At 39.8% G+C, this 18,456-nt stretch overlaps 1 protein-coding gene across 2 annotated transcripts in view; it reads left to right on the forward strand.

The window, feature by feature from the left end:
- The window catches only part of NELL1 (neural EGFL like 1), a 729,686-nt gene that overhangs the window by 130,531 nt on the left and 580,699 nt on the right, over positions 1-18,456 (forward strand). For both annotated transcript variants that reach the window (XM_028515811.2, XM_028515812.2), the window contains exon 5: positions 7,430-7,526. In XM_028515811.2, the coding sequence (XP_028371612.1) occupies positions 7,430-7,526 (97 nt within the window). The remainder of the gene's footprint in view (positions 1-7,429; positions 7,527-18,456) is intronic.

Consider the following 18,456-nt stretch of genomic DNA (forward strand, 5'->3'; position numbering starts at 1 on the left):
TTGTGTGCTTGTCAAAAGGACTGTGCTTAATCTAATTAATTTTCAAGCCGCTGACTGTTTTCTTGCTCTTTCTGAAATACATCCGTGGCTTTCCTGTTAGTGAGTGGTCTGCCTGGCAGAGGCAAATTGCTGCCCCCTCTCTTTTCCTGGGTGGAAAACAGTGCACGGGGTTCATTGTGCTCCTTCTTTCGGGCTTTCTGTGTAAACCTCATGAATGGGGAGGACCATGGAAGAAGGCACTTAAAAAGGACCATGCATTTCACTGATTTTCATTGGCTACATTTTCCTCATGATCATCTGCATAAAGTGTTAAGTTTGACTACCTGATTTCTCAGCCTGTGTTATTCGGTTTTGCAAACTACTGGTCATAAATTCTTTCCCACCGTACTCTAGGGCTTGTAAAACTGTCTGACTAGAGCCCTCTCAGAAAAAGATAGTATCAGGGAATTTCAATCATTCAATCCATCCATCAATCAGCTAATCTATGGAGTAGTCACCTACTTTGACTAGGCACCGTTCTAGATACTCGAGATACTCACCTGAAAAAGATAGGCAAGGGCCCTGCTTTCAAGATGATTATAGTCCGCTAGGAGCAGACAGTTAGGATAGAGCTCAGATAATGCTGGAGAGTCATTTGCTTTGTTAAGGGTAAAGCAAGCTAAGTGATGAGTGGTTAGGAGCTACTTTAGGACGGTCCAGGAAGGTCTCAGCACAGGAGACACTTGAGCAGGTGTGGTATTGTTGCTCTGAGTGTTCTTATTCCTCCACACTCTGAAGATACTCAGTGGCTGCAGCAGTCAGGAAGTGCAGGCACAACTGGAGAGTGGACATGCTGACCAATTCCTCCTTCCCTGGCAGGGAAGTCTGGGAAAGCAGGCCCAGCCAGGACCAGAATGTTAGACTCCGGTGGATAGTGTGAGGGTTCAGGGCCATATACGTGAAGCTCTGGAGAGTGTATTTAAATGGGTCATACACGTGGGGAGGGTCTCAGAGAGCTGCAAAGAACCAGCATGTAGGGCAGTCAGGATATATAAAAATATTATGTAAAAGATGTATTAAGGACAGTCTGAAATGAGAACTTCAAGTGAGGGCCTCTGCTCACTGCTGACAGTTCTGTTTTCCCAGGACCTTTGTGTGTGGATTGGCTAAATCCACTTCTGGTCCCAAGTGGACCAGGAAAGCTCCTAGTACTGGACTGGGAGAGAGTGTTAGGTGCATTGTCCTGTTGTATTTTACTCTTATAAAAGAAGTGTATTTTTGGTTGTTGGTTTGGTGATTGTGTGTCTAAGCCCACAGTCTAATAAATTATACATTATTTTTGCTACCTTTTCTTTTTTCCTGAGCCCTTCTCCAATCTTACATGTTTATGATGAACTTTCAACAAAAGTCAAACTTTTGTAAATGTCAAAGAATTATGTATTTTGGAAGGATATAACAGATATTAAATAGTGCATTTGCTTAGAATTTTGATGCATTAAACAGACTGACAGCTGCTGGAAATGAGAGGGAACGGATGAAAGATGGTGAATTTTTAACCAAAGAACATTTATGCACAACCCATGAACATGGACAACAATATGGGAATTGGCTTGGGAAGGGGAGAGAGTGGGTGTGGGTGGGGGAGTAGGGAGAGGGAGGAAAAGTGGAAACAGCTGTATTGGCATAAAAAATAAAAATAAGATAAATTTAAAAAAGTATTTTGAGTAATTTACACAGAATTAGGGCTGGAAAGAATTAAAAGAAGCTAATGAATAACATTTTTAAACTAAAATAATAAAAATATTGGAATTTTATAATGTCATGTAAAATATGCTTTGTTCCCCCAATTTTGTTTTTAATCTAAGCTTAGTATCTAAATAGATTGTCAGTTTGCTCCATAGCTAATCAGGTTAAACAGTAACAGAAATTAGTGCTGTTAATTCTGTATATTTCCTTTGCATATTCACTCGTTCTAGCTTTTAAATTTGTGGAAGATGAAAGGAAACTTAGGGCTTAAACATTGTCCAAGTGGTAGAAGCTTTTAACAAAATATACACCACATTCTTGGATTTTTAACACTGAAGTCTTACACTTTTAAACACACTGCATTTGACAGTGACATCATTCCTTTGAACTGTGTCCCAAAGCACAAGCAGGCATCCAAGTTGCTGATTGTAGCATCTCAGTGGATTCCTTTGGAGTGAGCTGCAGCCAGAGGCCTGGACTGGGCCACGTGGCCTGTGTGGCCCTGTGTTCTCGGGCATCCGTGAGTGTTACAGAATGGCAGCACCCACTCTATTCCAAGGGTGTTACATGTATTTCATTTAAGCCTCAACACCACCCATGCAGTCAGCAGTAATGTCCCCATTTTTTAAATGAGGAAACTGAGGTGCAGAGGAATAACTTGGTTAGTATCGCAGAACTGGAACATGAACGCAGATCTGTTTTACCACAGCTCTTGTTGTCTCTGCTGCACCACACTATCTCTGATGTCTCTTGGCTTTTGGGGCATGGAAATACAACAGGTCACTTTTCTATTTTTCAGGGGGTACATTTGTTAGGGTGCCTACTACTAGTCACAAGCACAGAAAATCTCTTATCTCAGCACAGAATTTTATTTCTTGCTTACATAGTGTCTCTTGGGGTATGTCTAACGGACAGGTGACCTTCGATCATTACTTAGGGGCTCGGGACCCTCTGCCTGGGGCTTTGCCCACCTCGTTGCCCTCAGTCTCCTCTAGTCAACTGGAAGAGGGGAAGTGAGAGAGCATGTGAAGGATGCTTGAGGGAGATGTTTTGGGGGAAGGGGCAGGCCTAGGAGTGGTGCACACGTCTTTGACTTCCATTTTGTGGCCGTGCTTAGCTGTGGGGGAGTCTGGGGATGTAGCCCAGCTATGAGCCCAGCAGGAAGAGAAAGCGGGCTCTGGGAGAGCTAACCAGCCTCAGCCATGCACTTGGGCACATTGACTTGTTTCTCCTTTCCTTCCTGATGAATAAAGGCACTTGAACGGATCTTAGTGAGTAGCATAGATTTGGGGGTCTGGGTTCAAATTGCAGCTCTGCCATTCACAAGCAGCTTAACCACGGCCAGAACACTCTCTGAGGGTGGTGGAGTGAGGATGAGGTGAATTGATACATGGAAAGCCTGCAGGACAGTGCTGGGCACACACTAACTGCTGTGTAGGTGCTTGTTGTTATGACTGAGTGTCAGCCTCACTTCAGTCTTTATTCCACACTCAGCTGTCGCATCCCCTTTTTTGGAAAGTGTCCTCTGACTATGGCAGACAGAATTCTGGTTTCTTTCCCCTCTGCCCCATAGGTCATAGCACTTACTGAACTGAACTATAGTGTGGACGCATGCATGTTGTCTGTCTCGGGCACTTGACCTGAGGGCAAGGTCTTGGCCGTATTGGTTTGGCCTGTGTGTATCTCTATAGGCAGCACTGTGTCATGCACATTGTAGACAGATCATTGATACCCTCACAAGGTTCCCTTTCCTGCCCACACTGGAAACCCAGGAGTTCACTATAGGAGCTTTGACTGTTGTTTCACTTGGCTTGGGTGACACTAGCTTTCACTGACAGACTGCTGAGCCCTATCTGCCTATTGCATGAGCCTGTCCACCTAAACCATACCCTAGGGTTCAGAAGCCTTTTCCCAAGAATTCTGATGGTATTCGTCTGGCATGCTGGTACAGGGGTACAGGTAGAAATGTGATAACCCTATTTCTTGGTTTATGGTATGTTATCAGCATTACTCTGTGCAGTTATCCTTTCTCGTGTCTTTCACTCCTTCCCTCACTCATCCCCCCACAGCCTTCACCATTCCCATTCCCTTAGGAAGACAGTAGTATATACTTTATACAAGACTTTAAATTTGCATCTTTGGCTAATTGATATGAAATCATTTTGCGTGTGTGTATATTTACTTTACAGACCCTTTTGCTTTTTACTTTATACCTAAAACTTTTTACTTTAACATTTTAATTTTTCAGAAGTGTTTTAGGAATGGTACAAAACCAACCCTCTACTCTTTGTCAGGTTCTGCTTTTTCTCTCTCTTTCCAAAGGACAGTGCGTGTTTGCATATATAGGTACTTCCATATACACCATTGTTATTTTGAGTCCTTTGAGAGTAAGCTGCAAACAGGACGACCCCTCAATGCCAAGTACTGTAGCGTGCATGTCCTAAGAACAAGACCTTTCCTTAAACACACACCACCCACTTCTCAGAATCAGGAAGTTGAGCATCAGTGCAGTGCTGTTATGTCATCTACTGTCCTCGGTCAAATCTCGCTGATTTTCTCACTGATTCCCTTTGTGGGATTGTTTTTTCCTGCCCCAGGATTCAATCCAAGAACCTGTCTTATCTATAATTTTTATGTCCCTTTGGTCTCTCTTAATCTGCAACTGTTTCTCAGTCTGTCTTTATTTTTCATGACACTGACATTTTAAAGAGCATCAGCAGCTAGTTGGTGAAACGTCCCTCAGATTGGGTTTGTCTGATACTGCCTCGTGATTAGATTTCCTGCGTGGGCTTTTATACATATATTTTTTGTGCTCTGTGTTTAAGCACTCCTTGTTTTGCTCTGTCTGTGTCTAGTTTGTTGATTGTGCTTGCTGCACGTGTTTCCCTGGTGAAGACTTGGAGCGAACTGGCTGGACTGCCAGGAAGGCAGCTGCCACTGGAATTTTTTTGGGGGGTGGTGTGGGGGAGAGTTAGGAAGGTCTCCTTATGGGAACTGCAGCACTGGCCATCACCCCGCCCCTGTAACACGGGGCCTGTGGGCCCCTTTCCTGCCTTAGCTGATAGTGGGTGCGCCTCAGACGTTTGCATCCTCAAGTGTTTCCAAGTCACAAATGGTTATTATGGTCGTGGACCATACGGCAGGTCAGGAAGTTGATCTTTTTGATGGTTCTTTCATTCGTGCACTTGAGAAACACTGATGAAGGGTCCTCTCTGCTCAGTGGAGCTCATGCTCTCGGAGATGGAAAACCAGAAAGTGCCTGAATCGAAAGGTCCCCTCACACTGACAGATGCAAATACTATAAAATGAAGGTTAAGATGAATAGTGGACAACATTTTCAATCCCGTAGTAAAACCACCTGGTGCAAGGACTTCTGCCCCTCACTCGAGCACAGGGATTTCTGTCTGTCTCTGGCCTCCTCTGAAATTCACCGGCATGGGACATAATTTTCCCATCGTTATCTCCATAGTCCATAAATAATTTTGCATTCTACTTTCCTCCAGTGAAAATTATTCAGTATGCTCTACCATATTTCACAACCTGCATATTTATTACTCTTAATGACTATAGTAAATTTTATCAAGCTGATCTGTTGGAACTTATTCATTTCTCTTATGCTGTAAATTTGTCTTTTTCCTAATTTTAGGAAAAAACTTTTAAAAAAAGTTTATAGCACATTCTGGTTTTAAAGCGGTTTTGACAGACTGTTTAATTTGAAATGGTTCACTCTAACAGACAGATATTTGTTGAATTCCTGTGGAGAGAACACTGCCTGTGTTTTTACAGGAAACTTATTTTCCTTTGCTTATATCTTGAGCCTCCATTTATAATGAATGGAAAGACAATTAATAAAGAAGCACCTGATACATTTAGAGCCTTGCCAGTGGAATACCTTGCATGGATATTTAGGAGACAGCATGTTTCCCGTGGGGAGTAGGGGAGTGATGGACGGTGCGGCTCAGATGCAAGGCTGCGGTGTGACAGCTTCCTATTGGAAGAGTCCTGCAGTCATTCACTTGCCTTGGCACAACTGGGCAGTCTTTCAGTTCTTCCACACTTTCCTTCTGAGAGCGCCTGGAGGAATGTGTCACCTCCTGGCAGGGTTGGCCAGCTCCCGCTCAGCCAGGAGGACTGATTAGTGGTGAGACCTGTGGACCTACTGGAAGATGTCGTGTCCTGTGGCTGTTCTGAGCAGGAACTGGAGAATGCAAGGAATGGACAGGGCCCTTGTGATGCACTGAATTGATTGCAGGGGATCGATCACTCTGTCTTTTCTACCCAGAATCTTCTGAGCATCTGAGGACAAGTTTAGTTGTTGTGTAGGCAAGCTCGTCTTTCCTTTCCTCAGCACTCCAGTGTACATGCCAGCAGTGGGGTGAGGGCCTGTGGTTGGCTGGTGGTTGCAGGGACTAGATTTGAGAGAGCACAGATCTGAATATTTGTGACTGACTACCTGGGGCGTGTTGGGTCAGGACAGCTGAAATAACTCAGCTGTTCAGCAGGTACTTTCAAAGGTCCTGGGGCTGTTGTCTCCTCTGGTTATATGTCTTCATATATTGTATCATATGTGAAGATACATGAAGATTTTGTTTATGTGCAGAATTTTGTCTTTGTTTTATGAGGGCAGGACTTTATATGTTTAATTGCTATATCTCTTGTTGATTCATGTAGAGCTCAGAACATACAATGTGCTCAATAAGTATTTATTGATTAGATGATGACTTTAGAAGTTTGATTTTGTAGACTAAGCATATTGCCACGTGGGCAGCTGCTCATGCTTGGAGGGCTAGAGCAGGTTACTGTAGACATGAGTAGCAGCTAAATAAACTGAGCCAGGGAGAGGTCGTGTGAGGCAGAGTGCATGGGCTTTGGAACCAGGCATCTGGAGGTTCTCAGTCCAGCTCTACTGCTCTCTGATTGACTGATTTATATCCCCTGAACCTCAGCTTTCTCACCTGTCATATGGATAAAACTACTTTCCTCACAGAGTTTGTGGAGTGGTCACTGCTCAGAGTAGGCACTCCTGTTACCCTCTGCTTTCCTCCTCTGACAAAGGATAAAGATAGAAAGCCATGAGGGGCCCAGATAATGTATCCAAGTGTTGAAAGAGGTCATTGAGAGGACCTGAGCTCTGGCTGACCTGCAAGCTGGCCTTGGGCAACTGGAGGCTCCTCACCCCATCCCCCATCCTGGGAATGTGCATCCCATCCCCCAGTCTCACACTAGGAGCCCCTTAAGGATGGAGCCTTGAGAGAGTACTGTGTTATTAAGACCATATGGACTGTATACCTGTCAGAACCCATTCAGGCCTCTGTGTGAACTTAAGATTCTGGTGGGTGGGTACGAACATCTCCTTTTGTGGCCACCCAAGACAAGTGTCCTGTGGAAGTTCTCTTGCTAATGAAAACTGCCACTTACCAATCCCGAGTGGCCTGCCTCTTTCTTCAGTCTCTCCTTGCCCTCTGTGTATGGGGGCCAGTTTTGAATGTCACCCAGGGAATTCCTGAGGTTGCGAAACAACACCAAGTGTTGTCAAGACACAGATTTCTACATTCATGTTACCTGCCTGCCATTTAAAATGGCCACGTATTGGCTCCATGTCTCTATAGCAGAAGCTATAGCCCTGAGTACTTCAAACAGCATGTGCAGGTTTTGGTTCTGCTTTGAGCCTCCCTAATAGTAACTGTGTTCCTTGCCCCTACAGGATTTATGAACGCATCATAGACCTTCCTGAGACCAACCTTCCCCCAGGAAGCAATTTGTGGCTTGGTCAGCGCAACCCAAAGCATGGCTTATTCAAAGTAAGGACTACTTTCCACTTTTTATGTGTTTGATATGAATTAAATCTTTAAATCTTCGTAATTTAATGAAGTGGGTGTTTTGAAACTCTCTTCGAGGCTGAGAGTAAAGTGACTTGCCCAAGGCCACACAATTCACTCTGGCAACAGGTACGAATGTGACAGAATGTGGATGATCCTTAAAATGTTTCTCATTACATTAATCTGCTTTTTTAATGTTTTATTTTTAAAGATTTTATCTATTTATTTTTAGAGAAAGGGGAAGAGAGGGAGGAGAAACATTAATGTGTGGTTGCCTCTTGTGCACCCCCCCACTGGGGACCTGGCCTGAAACCCAGGCATGTGCCCTGACTGGGAATTGAACCTGCGCCCCTTTGTTTGGTGGGCTGGCACTCAATCCACTGAACCACACCAGCCAGGGTGTTTCTCATTACCTTAATTCTTAAGGTAACTTTTAAATTGGTTTTCATTCACAGAACATATATTATATCATTTCATGAGTATGATTAGATATACAATAGGAAACAAATATCAGGGTCTAGGAGCTTTGGTTTTCTTGTTTATAAGGAAGACAGTACAATAACTGCATTATGGTATTTTATAGGAACATGAGGCTACAGTGATAAAATGAAGAAGTTAAAAACACGAAATTTTAAAAAAAGATTTTATTTTTATTTTTAGAGAGGGAAGGGAGGGAGAAAGAGAGAGAGAGAAACATCAATGTGTGGTGCTGGGGGTCATGGCCTGCAACCCAGGCATGTACCCTGACTGGGAATTGAACCTGCGACACTTTGGTTCGCAGCCTGCGCTCAATCCACTGAGCTATGCCAGCCAGGGCTCAAAAACATGAAATTTTAAGATAGTCTTGTTCTGCAGCCCTGGCTGGTGTAGCTCATTGAATTGAGCATTGGCCGCAAACTAAAGTGTTGCCAGTTCAATTCCCTGTCAGGGCACATGCCTGGGTTTCAGGTCAGATCCTTAGTAGGGGCCACATGAAAGACAACCACACATTGATGTTTCTCTTCCTCTCTTTCTCCCTCTCCTTCTTTCTCTCTAAAAATAAATAAATAAATGAATGAATAAAATAACAAAAAAGATAGCCTTTTTCTTCAGTAGAATGGCAGGATTTTATTTCTGGCAATATGGTAGACTAGATATTTAGTCTAGAACAATATTAATTATTTTGTGCCATGAACATGGGATATCTTTCCATTTGTTTGATAAAAAACTTGAGAAACACAAAGTTTTGTAGTTTTCAGCATACACACCATTTACCTTTGTGGTTAAATGTATTCCTAAGAATTTTATTGTTTTTGATACTATTGTGGTTGGGTCTATTTTCTTTATTTCTTTTGTACATATTTTATTTTTAGTGTAGAGAAGCAAAATTGATTTTTGTATTTGGTTTTGTGTTTTGCAATTTGCACTGAATTCATTGATCAGTTCTAAAGTTTTTAAATGGAATCTTTAGGATTTTCTATAATATATCATCTGCAAACAACACAGTTTTACTTCTTTCCAATTTGAATGACTTTTGTTTCTTTTTATTGCCTAGGACTTCTACTACTATGTTGAATAGGTGTATCAGAGTGGGCACCTGTCTTTTTCTTGATCTTAGAGGAAAGCTTCCAGGTTTTTACCACTAAGTATGTTAGCTGTGGGCTTGTCATATGTGGCCCTTATTATGTTGAAGTATGTTGCTTGTGTGCCCAATTTTTTGAGTATTTTTATCAATTAGAACATGCTGGGTTTTGTCAGGTGCTATTTCTGCATCTATTGAGATGATCATATGATTTTTATCTTTTGTACTATTGCTGTGTATCACATTGATTGGTTGACATATGTTGAACTATCCTTGAGAATCAGAAATAAATCTGCCTCAATCGTGGTGTGTGATCCTTTAAAGTATTTTTGAATTAAGTTTGCTCATTTTTTGTTCAGAAGTTTTGTATCTATACTTATCAGGGTTATTGCCCTGTAGTTTTCTTGTAGTGTTCTTACCTGGTTTTGGTATAAGGGCTTCTTAAACAATAGCCATTTTAATTAGTTCACAGTTCTTTTGGTTGATTGGATGGGTTTGACTGATTGGCCTAGCTTGGCTATGCTGATCTCTGCTGGGCTGCCTCATGTGTCTTTAGTCAGTGGACAGGTCAGCAGGTGGCAGGGTGATCTAAGATAGCCTCCTTACATCTCTGGTGGTATGCTGGCTGTTGTCTGGTCTACCTCAGTTCTCTTCCAGTTGGTCTCTCATTCTCTGCCAGTTTAGCTCGGGATCATCCACCTGGCAATCTTGAGATTCTAAGTATAACCAGAGAGGATGAACTAGTGCTTTTCAAGGCTGTTTGCTTGATCACATTTGCTAATAATTTACTACCCAAAGGAGGTCATATGACCAAATGCAGAGTCAAGGGGTAAAGAAATAGACTCCATCTCTAGAAGAGCTACTTTGCAATATTGCATTGCAAGGATATGGATGGAAGGAGGAGAAGAATTTGTGACCACTTTAACAATCTATTAACACAAATCAAGGTAAATAGAAAGACACCATGCCTAGATATATTAGTGGGATAGCTGAATTCCAAAGACACAGAGAATATCTTAAAAGTAGCCAGTAAGAAAATGCATTTTTCCACAAAAGAACAACAAAGATTGAACAGTTGGCTTTTAAACGGTAAAAGCAAAAAAGCCCAAATATTTAAAAAAATGTTTTCAAAGTTTTGAGAGAAAATAACTACCTAATGTAGTGCATATGTCCAGGTTAATTATCATTTGACAATGAGTGCAAAATAAAGAATTTACACAGAAACAATACTCTCAGCTTATGACCAGTAGATCTTCATTAGAGAAGAAAGACATACAGTGCAAAGAGAATTGACGAATAAATTGTTGAGAGCATGCACAAAACCGAATAATCATTGTTTGGCTAAATAATAATAATAACAATGCCTAGTTTTCAAAAAATAGAAATAAATATTAGATAACAATAAAATGATAATAGAGGATGATCTGATATAAAGTGTTTTAAGGCCTCGTATTGGTCAGAAAATGAATATAGCAATTGATAAGTCTTAGACTCTAAGTTTGCATGTTAAAAATATAAACCAACACTGAAATAATAATAGTGTTTAACTTCCAAATTGAAGTATGAGATAATGAAGGGATTTCTGAAAAAGTACTATCAACCTCAATTAAGTCAAGAAGAAAAAAAAATCTTTACTGTAATACAACAGATGTAATTCCATTTCATAATATTTATTTTCAAATTTAAGTAATATTTACTCAGTGCTTAAAAGTCAGAGTATTATATTGGATTCATAAAACTCAAATTCTGATATATATATTGCTTATAGAAACAATTAAAAGTAAGGATTCATAAATGTTGATACTGAAGTGGAAAAAAGGAGGATAAAAAAGAGAAACAGACTAAACCAAATGTGAGAAAACTATGGAATCTTGGGCAAAAGCCAAAAAGTTTATCCCATAATGATAAATAATACTACAGATGCATAAACCTAAAACATAAGCTGAAAATATACCATATTTTTCAGACCATAAGATGCACCTAAGTTTTAGAGGAGGAAAATAGGAAAAAAAATTTTGAAGCAAAAAACGTGGTAAAATATTTAGTATCATAAATAACATAATACTTCACCAATGTAAATGTAAACAGAACTCAACAGCAGCATTAACAACCATTATTCCTCCCAAATTTGGCAGAGGACAGGGGGAAGGTGTGCCTTATGGTCCAAAAATACAGTACATTGCAGTGTTGCACATCACTGGGAAGGATCACTTTCTCTGTATAGGGTGCTGGGTTAACTGGATCTCTGTAAGGGCAAATAGCTAACCTTGACTTCCCTTTCACACTATATGCAAAATCAATTCCAGGGCATTATAGATATGAATCTGAAAGGCAAACCAGTAAAGCTTTAAAAGATAGCATTAAAATAAGTCTTTATGACCTCAATGTCATAAAAATATTTCTCAAATAAGACATAAAAATAATAATGATAAAGAATGTTTGATATAATAGAATAATAACATTTGGAAGTTTTTTCCAAAATATATGACTAAGAGAGTAAATGGGCATGCCATAGAATAGGAGAAGCTATTCAAAGTAGTTATATCCTACAAAGGCAGAAAAGATAGAAATTTAATGACTAATGTATCCGGTTTAAGATGTTAGAAGGTGAATATCAGAATAAATCCAGAGAAAGGAAGAAGTATGGAAACATAAACATATAAGAACAGAAATTAATAAAATAATGATACACTACAAGTAAGATACAATAGAGAAGCTCAAGAAAACCAAAATACGGTCATTTGAAAAGACAAACCTATTTTTATGACTGTACCAGACTGTCTTGATTACAGTGGCCTTGTAGTATAATTTAACATCAGGTACTGTGATCCCTCCAACTTTGTTTGTCTTTCTCAGGATTGCTGAGGCTATTTAGGGTCTTTTTTGGTTTCATATAAATTTTTGGAATATTGTTCTAGATTGGTGAAATATGCCACTGGTATTTTGATAGGAATTGCATTGAATCTGTAGATTGCTTTGGGTAATACGCACATTTTAATGATGTTAATTCTGCCAATCAATGAACACAGTATATTTTTCCATTTATTTGTATCTTCCTCAATGTCTTTCTTCAGTGTTCTATAGTTTTCTGAATACAGGTCTTCTACATCCTTGGTTAAATTTATTTCTAGGTACTCATTTCCCTTGTTGCTATAGTAAATGGGATTTTTTTCTTAGTTTCTCTTTCTGATACCTCATTGTTGGTATACAAGAATGCCATCAATTTCTGAATATTGACTTTGTATCCTGCCGAAATATCTTATCAGGGTCAGTAGTTTTTTGGTGGAGACTATAGGGTTTTTTCTATGTACACTATTACATCATTTGCATATAATTACAATTTTACTTCCTCCTTTTCAATTTGGATGCCTTTTATTTCTTTTTCTTGTGTAATCACTGTGACTAGAACTTCCAGTACTATGCTGAAGAAGAGTGGTGGAAAGCAGGCACACTTGTCTTGTTCCTGATCTTAGGTGAAATGCTTTTAGTTTTTGGCCATTGAGTATGATGTTGACAATAGGTTTCTCATATATGTCTTTTATTGTGTTGTATGCTCAGTCTATTACCACTTTGCTGAGTGTGTTTTTTTATCATAAATGGGTGCTGGATTTTGTCAAATGCTTTTTCAGCATCTATTGATGTGATCATGTGATTTTGTCTTTCATTTTGTTTATGTGATGTATTATGTTTATTGATTTGCAAATGTTATACCATCATTGCATCCCTGGGATGAATCCCACTTGATCATGGTGTATGATCTGTTTAATGTATTTCTGGTTTTGGACTGTCAATATTTTGTTGAGGACTTTAGCATCTATGTTCATCAGAGATATTGGCTTGTAATTTTCTTCTTTTGTTGTGTCTTTACCTGGTTTTGGAGTTAGGATAATACTGGCCTTGTAAAGAGAGTTTAGGAGTCTTCCTCTTCTTGAATTTTTTTGGAATAATTTGAGAAGGATAGGTGTTAGTTCTTGAATGTTTGGTAAAATTTGCCTGTGAAGCCATCTGGCCCAGGACTTTCAAGTGATGGGAATTTTCGATTACTGCTTCAGTTTCACTGGTTACCAGTGTGTTCAGGCTTTCTGCTTCTTCTTGATTTAGTTTTGGGAGATTGTATGTTTCCAGAAATTTGTCCATTTTGCCTATATTGTTGAGTTTCTTGGCATATAGTTGTTCATAGTAATTTCTTGCAGTCCTTTGTATTTCTGTGATATCGGTTGTTTCTTCTTTTTTGTTCCTGATTTTATTTATTTGGGTCCTTTTTCCTTTTATCTTGATGAGTTGGGTTTAAGGTTTGTCAATTTTGTTTATCTTTTCAAAGAACAAGCTCCTGGATTCATTGGAACAGAATAGAGAGCCCAGAAATATATCCATGTCCTTGTGGTCAATTAATATTCAACAAAGGGGGCACAAGCATACAGTGGAGTGAAAACAGTTTCTTCAATAAATGATGTTGGGAGAACTGGACTAGCATATACAAAAAAAATTAAACTAGACCACCAACTTACACCATATAACAAAATAGACTCAAGATGGATAAAGGACTTAAATATAAGTCATGATACCATAAAAGTCATAGCAGAAACCATAGTACAATTTCAGATATCCCAGTGACCTGACATAACAAGGATTACAGTCTCTGCAAAAATAATTGGGAAGGTCATAAAACAAATGGACTACTATAGAGTTCAACAGTAAAACAAAAACAAAGTTGGGAAACCCTGGGGGAACAGAGACAATCTGATCTCCAGAGTCACTACAGTATTCCAATGACCATATTCCAGTAAAATCACAAGACAAAGAAACAAAAAGGAAGGTATTGCCATTCAAAGGAACCAAATAAATGGACAGAAACCATCTCAGAAGAAGCCCAGACAATGGACTTACTAGACAAAGACTTTAAAACAACTGTCTTAAATGTGCTCAGAAAGCTTGATGAACAATTTCACCATACACAAAAATAAACTCAAGGTGGATAAAAGACTTAAATATAAATTGTGACACCATAAAAGTCCTAGAGGAAAACATAGGCAGGAAAATTTTAGGTATTCCATGCAGCAATATTTTTGCCAATATGTCCCCTAGCACAAGGAATATAAAGGAAAGAATAAACAAATGGGGCTATATCAAATTAAAAAAAACTTCTGCATGGCTAAAGAAAACATCAGCAAAATGAAAAGGGAATCACCTATATGGGAACATATATTTGCTAGTGATAACTTGGACAAGGGTTTGATCTCCAAAACAGATAAAGATCTCACATGACTCCACTCCTGGAAGACAAGTAGTCCAATCAAAAATGGGCAAAGGACTTGAACAGACACTTCTCCAAGGAGGCCATACAGAGGGTCCATTGGCATATGAAAAGATGCTCAGCATCACTAGCCATCAGAAAGATGCAAATTAAAACCACAATAAGATACCACTTCACACAGGTCAGAATGGCCATCATAAACAAATCAACAAGCAACAAATGCTGGTGAGGTTGTGGAGAAAAGGAATCCCTAGTGCACTGTTAGTGGGAATATAGACTGGTGCAGCCACTGTGGAAAACAGTATGGAATTTCCTCAGAAAACTAAAAATGGAACTAACTGCCTTTTGACCCCGCAATTCCACTGCTGGGATTATACCCTAAGAATCCTGAAACACCAATTCAAAAGAACCTATGCACCCCAATGTTCACAGCAGCATTATTTACAATAGCTAAGTGATGGAAACAGCCTAAGTGCTCATCAGTATGATTGGATCAAAAAACTGTGGTACATTTACATGACGGAATACTAAGCAGCAGAAAGAAAGAAGGAACTTCTACCCTTTGCAAGAGTATGGATAAAACTGGAGAGCATTATGCTAAGTGAAGTAAGCCAGGAAGTGAAAGATAAATACCATATAATCTCACGTATAAGTGGAATCTAATCAACAAAACAAACAAGCAAGCAAAATAGAATTGGAGATATAGAAATAAAGAACAAACTGACAGTGACCAGAGGGGAGGGGGTTGGTGGGTAATGGGGGAAAGAAGGGGAAGGGTCAAATCAAGGAACATGTATAAAGGACTCATGGAGAAGGATAATGGGGTGGGGGTGGATTGAATGTGGGATGTGGTCATGGGTAGTGTAGGGGAGACTAATGGGGAGAAAAGGGGGACAGCTGTAATTAACAAAAATAAAAAATTTAAAAATTTTTTAAAATTAAAAGTACTTCAGAAGTTAAAGGAAACCATAAAAAAAACAACTCAAGGAAGTCAGAAAAACTGTGTATGAACAAATAAATTTCAATGAAGAGAGAAATTATAAAGAGGAGCCAAACAGATATTCTGCAGCTGAGAAGTACAACTTACATAAAAAATTCACTAGAATAATTTATTATCAAACTTGGGCAGGCTGAAGACAGAATCATTGAAATTGAAGATGAGACAGTTGAAATTAACCAGCCTGAGGCACAGAAAAGTGAATGAAGTCAAGTTCAAGGCATGTGGGTACATGAAGGGCAATCTGTTTGCGTTCATTCTACCACATACTTTCTCACGGGAACTTTTCCCCTTCCTTCATCACTCTAATTACAGTTTGAAAGGCTAGGCAGGGCGGGCTTCGTTGGCAGTTGACCTGTGCCTTTCCACAGAGTGCTGCCTTTATTGTATGAAGTCTCTGTGACTGGTTTACTCCTGAGCTGGTACTGTCTTTAAGTTTTCAATAATTTTAGAATAAGAAACTCTACAGGTTATATTACTGGTCCTGAGTATACTTATGTGGGTGTTTACTTGTTTATTATTGGCAGTTCTCTCTAGACTGTAAGCTTTACTTTGGTCAGAACTGTATCTCTTCAGCAAGTGCTTAGAATATTACCAGGAACATAGCTGGCAGACAGTATACTCTTAAAATGAATGAATATAACAGCTATGGATTTGTCTTATTCGTAAAGTGGCAAAGCTATTTTTCAAAATGATAATGCAGATTATTTAAGAATACATTAAAGGGACCTAGCTCATAGTAAGTTTGCAATATGCATCTCCCGTCCCTTTTTATTAGGTATTTAATGTTCCCTGTATGTTTAACACTATACTATAGAAACAATAGGTACCTGCTCTGTCTTTTGGGGACTTCTGTTTGAGCAGGGAGTTTGCAATTAAGAGAGGGAGGATAGTTAGTCCTGTTACATATTCCAGCTTGGTGAATGTATGGTTCTCCGAAGATGTAAGGAAACTTGTACTGGAGATACCGAGTACCTGATAAAGACAGAAAGCACAAGGCATGTTCCTAGACTGGGGAAATCCATCACATTTCTGTAGAGGTGGGTCGTAGGCGTGTGGAAGAAAGCACCAGCAATTACTGAATGCTTTCTGTGTTCCAGACCTTGTGTGGCCCTGCACATACTGCTTCAGTTCATTGCATTACCCCTTAGGAGAATCCTGATGAAGTAGCTATGATTATCCCTATTGCATACATCAGTCAGCGGGACTCAGAGGGATTAAGCACCATGCCAGCCTAAGTGATGGAAGGGGGATTTAAGTTTAGGCCTTTTTAATTTGAGTCTTCGTTCATTCATCCAAACTTTCATTCAATAAATATTTTTTAGGGTCTTGCTTACCATGTGCTAGTCACTGTGTTAGATGGTGGTGACGTTTCACTTAACTACAGCATGTCTCATGGTGGAGACAGACCCTGTTGCCTTTTTCCAGGGCTCCAGCCCCAGGAATTGGTTGTCCCAGCGAGAGCATCAGAAGGATGGCATTTCCTCACAGGCCATCTCCCTCGGGAGCAGGGTGAACCTCTTTGCTCCCCAGCAGGCATAGCCTAGTCTAATAGCTCTTAAGGCAGGAACCTTTCAAAACTCATCTTCCCCTTTGAACCTGGTATGTCTGGCAGCACTTCCGGCCCTCCTTTGGTGCAGTGAGGCAGCTGGGCTAGGGGAAGTAGGTCAGTGTCTCATTACAGAAACTATCTCGATCAATTTAATGCCCCTGTGAAAAAAAGGCAGCCCTTCTCAGGTGAGTCAGCACATCTTCAGACTCTTAATATTTATCTTGTAAAAGCTGCCTCCTGGGTCCAAGAACCATGCCTGCTTTATTGCTCCAGAACTAAACATGCTTATTATCTGTTTCCAGGTTAAAATAGCATTATTCTCTGTTTTAAATATTAACACTTTGCTTCATAGGCAAAGTAAAAGCAAAAACTCCTTCCTTGTCAACCTTAAGTTCTGGGCCTTGGTGGATCCTTAAGGATCATGCAGTGAAAGTGCTGCTGACTGAAGAGAAGAGGCTGGTGCCGGGCATGTTAGCCTCTAGCGTTAGGCAATTCCTATCAGAGGCACAGAACAGAAGCTGGGGATTTTTTTCACTTCAAAACTGCACGCATTTGAGAAAATAGCTGGCTAGTAGTGATAGGCTTATCTGAATCTTCTGATTGTCATGGGTTTTCTTCATCAAGATGGTTGACTACCACTCAATTTCTCTTTGATGCATTCTAAGCTGATTATGCTGTTACTATTTCAGGGGGTAAAGAAATGAAGAACGAACGTAGGCAGCAAGTTAAGGATGCTTCAGTGGCTTGGGCCTTCGGGCAGTTTGTAAATGGTTGAGATCTCGGAAAGTAGTCACATTGAAAAGCCTTTCAGAGACCCAGGCTCTCTTTCTGTCTCCCTCTATTTTTCTATCTGTTGAGTGAATTAGGGTCTGAGACCTTTTCCTTACCTGGACATCACCATCTCCTTAACAACTGAGCCATCACTGGGAAGTAAAATGAATTACAATTTTTTTTTTGTAATACCACAGCTGTTGTTTTTTTTACCTCAGCTGGCTCCCATCATTCCACAGATGGTAAACATATGTTGATAGGCATATAGAAAAAGCAGCTATATTGGATTCCTCCCATCTCTAATCCCTATATTTCCTTTCATGCAGAAAGTCTAAGTCACAGAGCTGGAAAATCTTATACATGTGTAGATTAATATTTCTGTGCATTAAGACTTTGGAAACAGCAGGGCAGCTAATGATATGCTAATGAGCTGACAGTTTTTATTGATCATAATGAAAGTCGACAAATGTCTTCCATGGCTTTTATGGAAGCTGGAATATTTTATTAACTGTCTTCAGGGCAGAAATACATAATTGGTTGCCTTTTGAAAATCCTCCTTGTGAGTTTCCCTGAGTCTGACTTTTTGTTAGCCTGTTGCCAGTGCTTGGGTCCTTGCCAGTTTATAAACAGAACACATCTTCATCCATATATTTACATGCCCTGCAGGAACTCTCCCCACCCCCTTTCCTTTTCCCTTTCAGAGCAATTTGTTTCAGTGTTTTAGCATACAAAAAAAAATACAGCCATTTTCTTCAATGCAAACAGAGATCTGCAGGG

Source organism: Phyllostomus discolor, chromosome 6 (genome assembly GCF_004126475.2).
Source record: "Phyllostomus discolor isolate MPI-MPIP mPhyDis1 chromosome 6, mPhyDis1.pri.v3, whole genome shotgun sequence".
In the NCBI taxonomy this organism is placed as follows: domain Eukaryota; kingdom Metazoa; phylum Chordata; class Mammalia; order Chiroptera; family Phyllostomidae; genus Phyllostomus; species Phyllostomus discolor.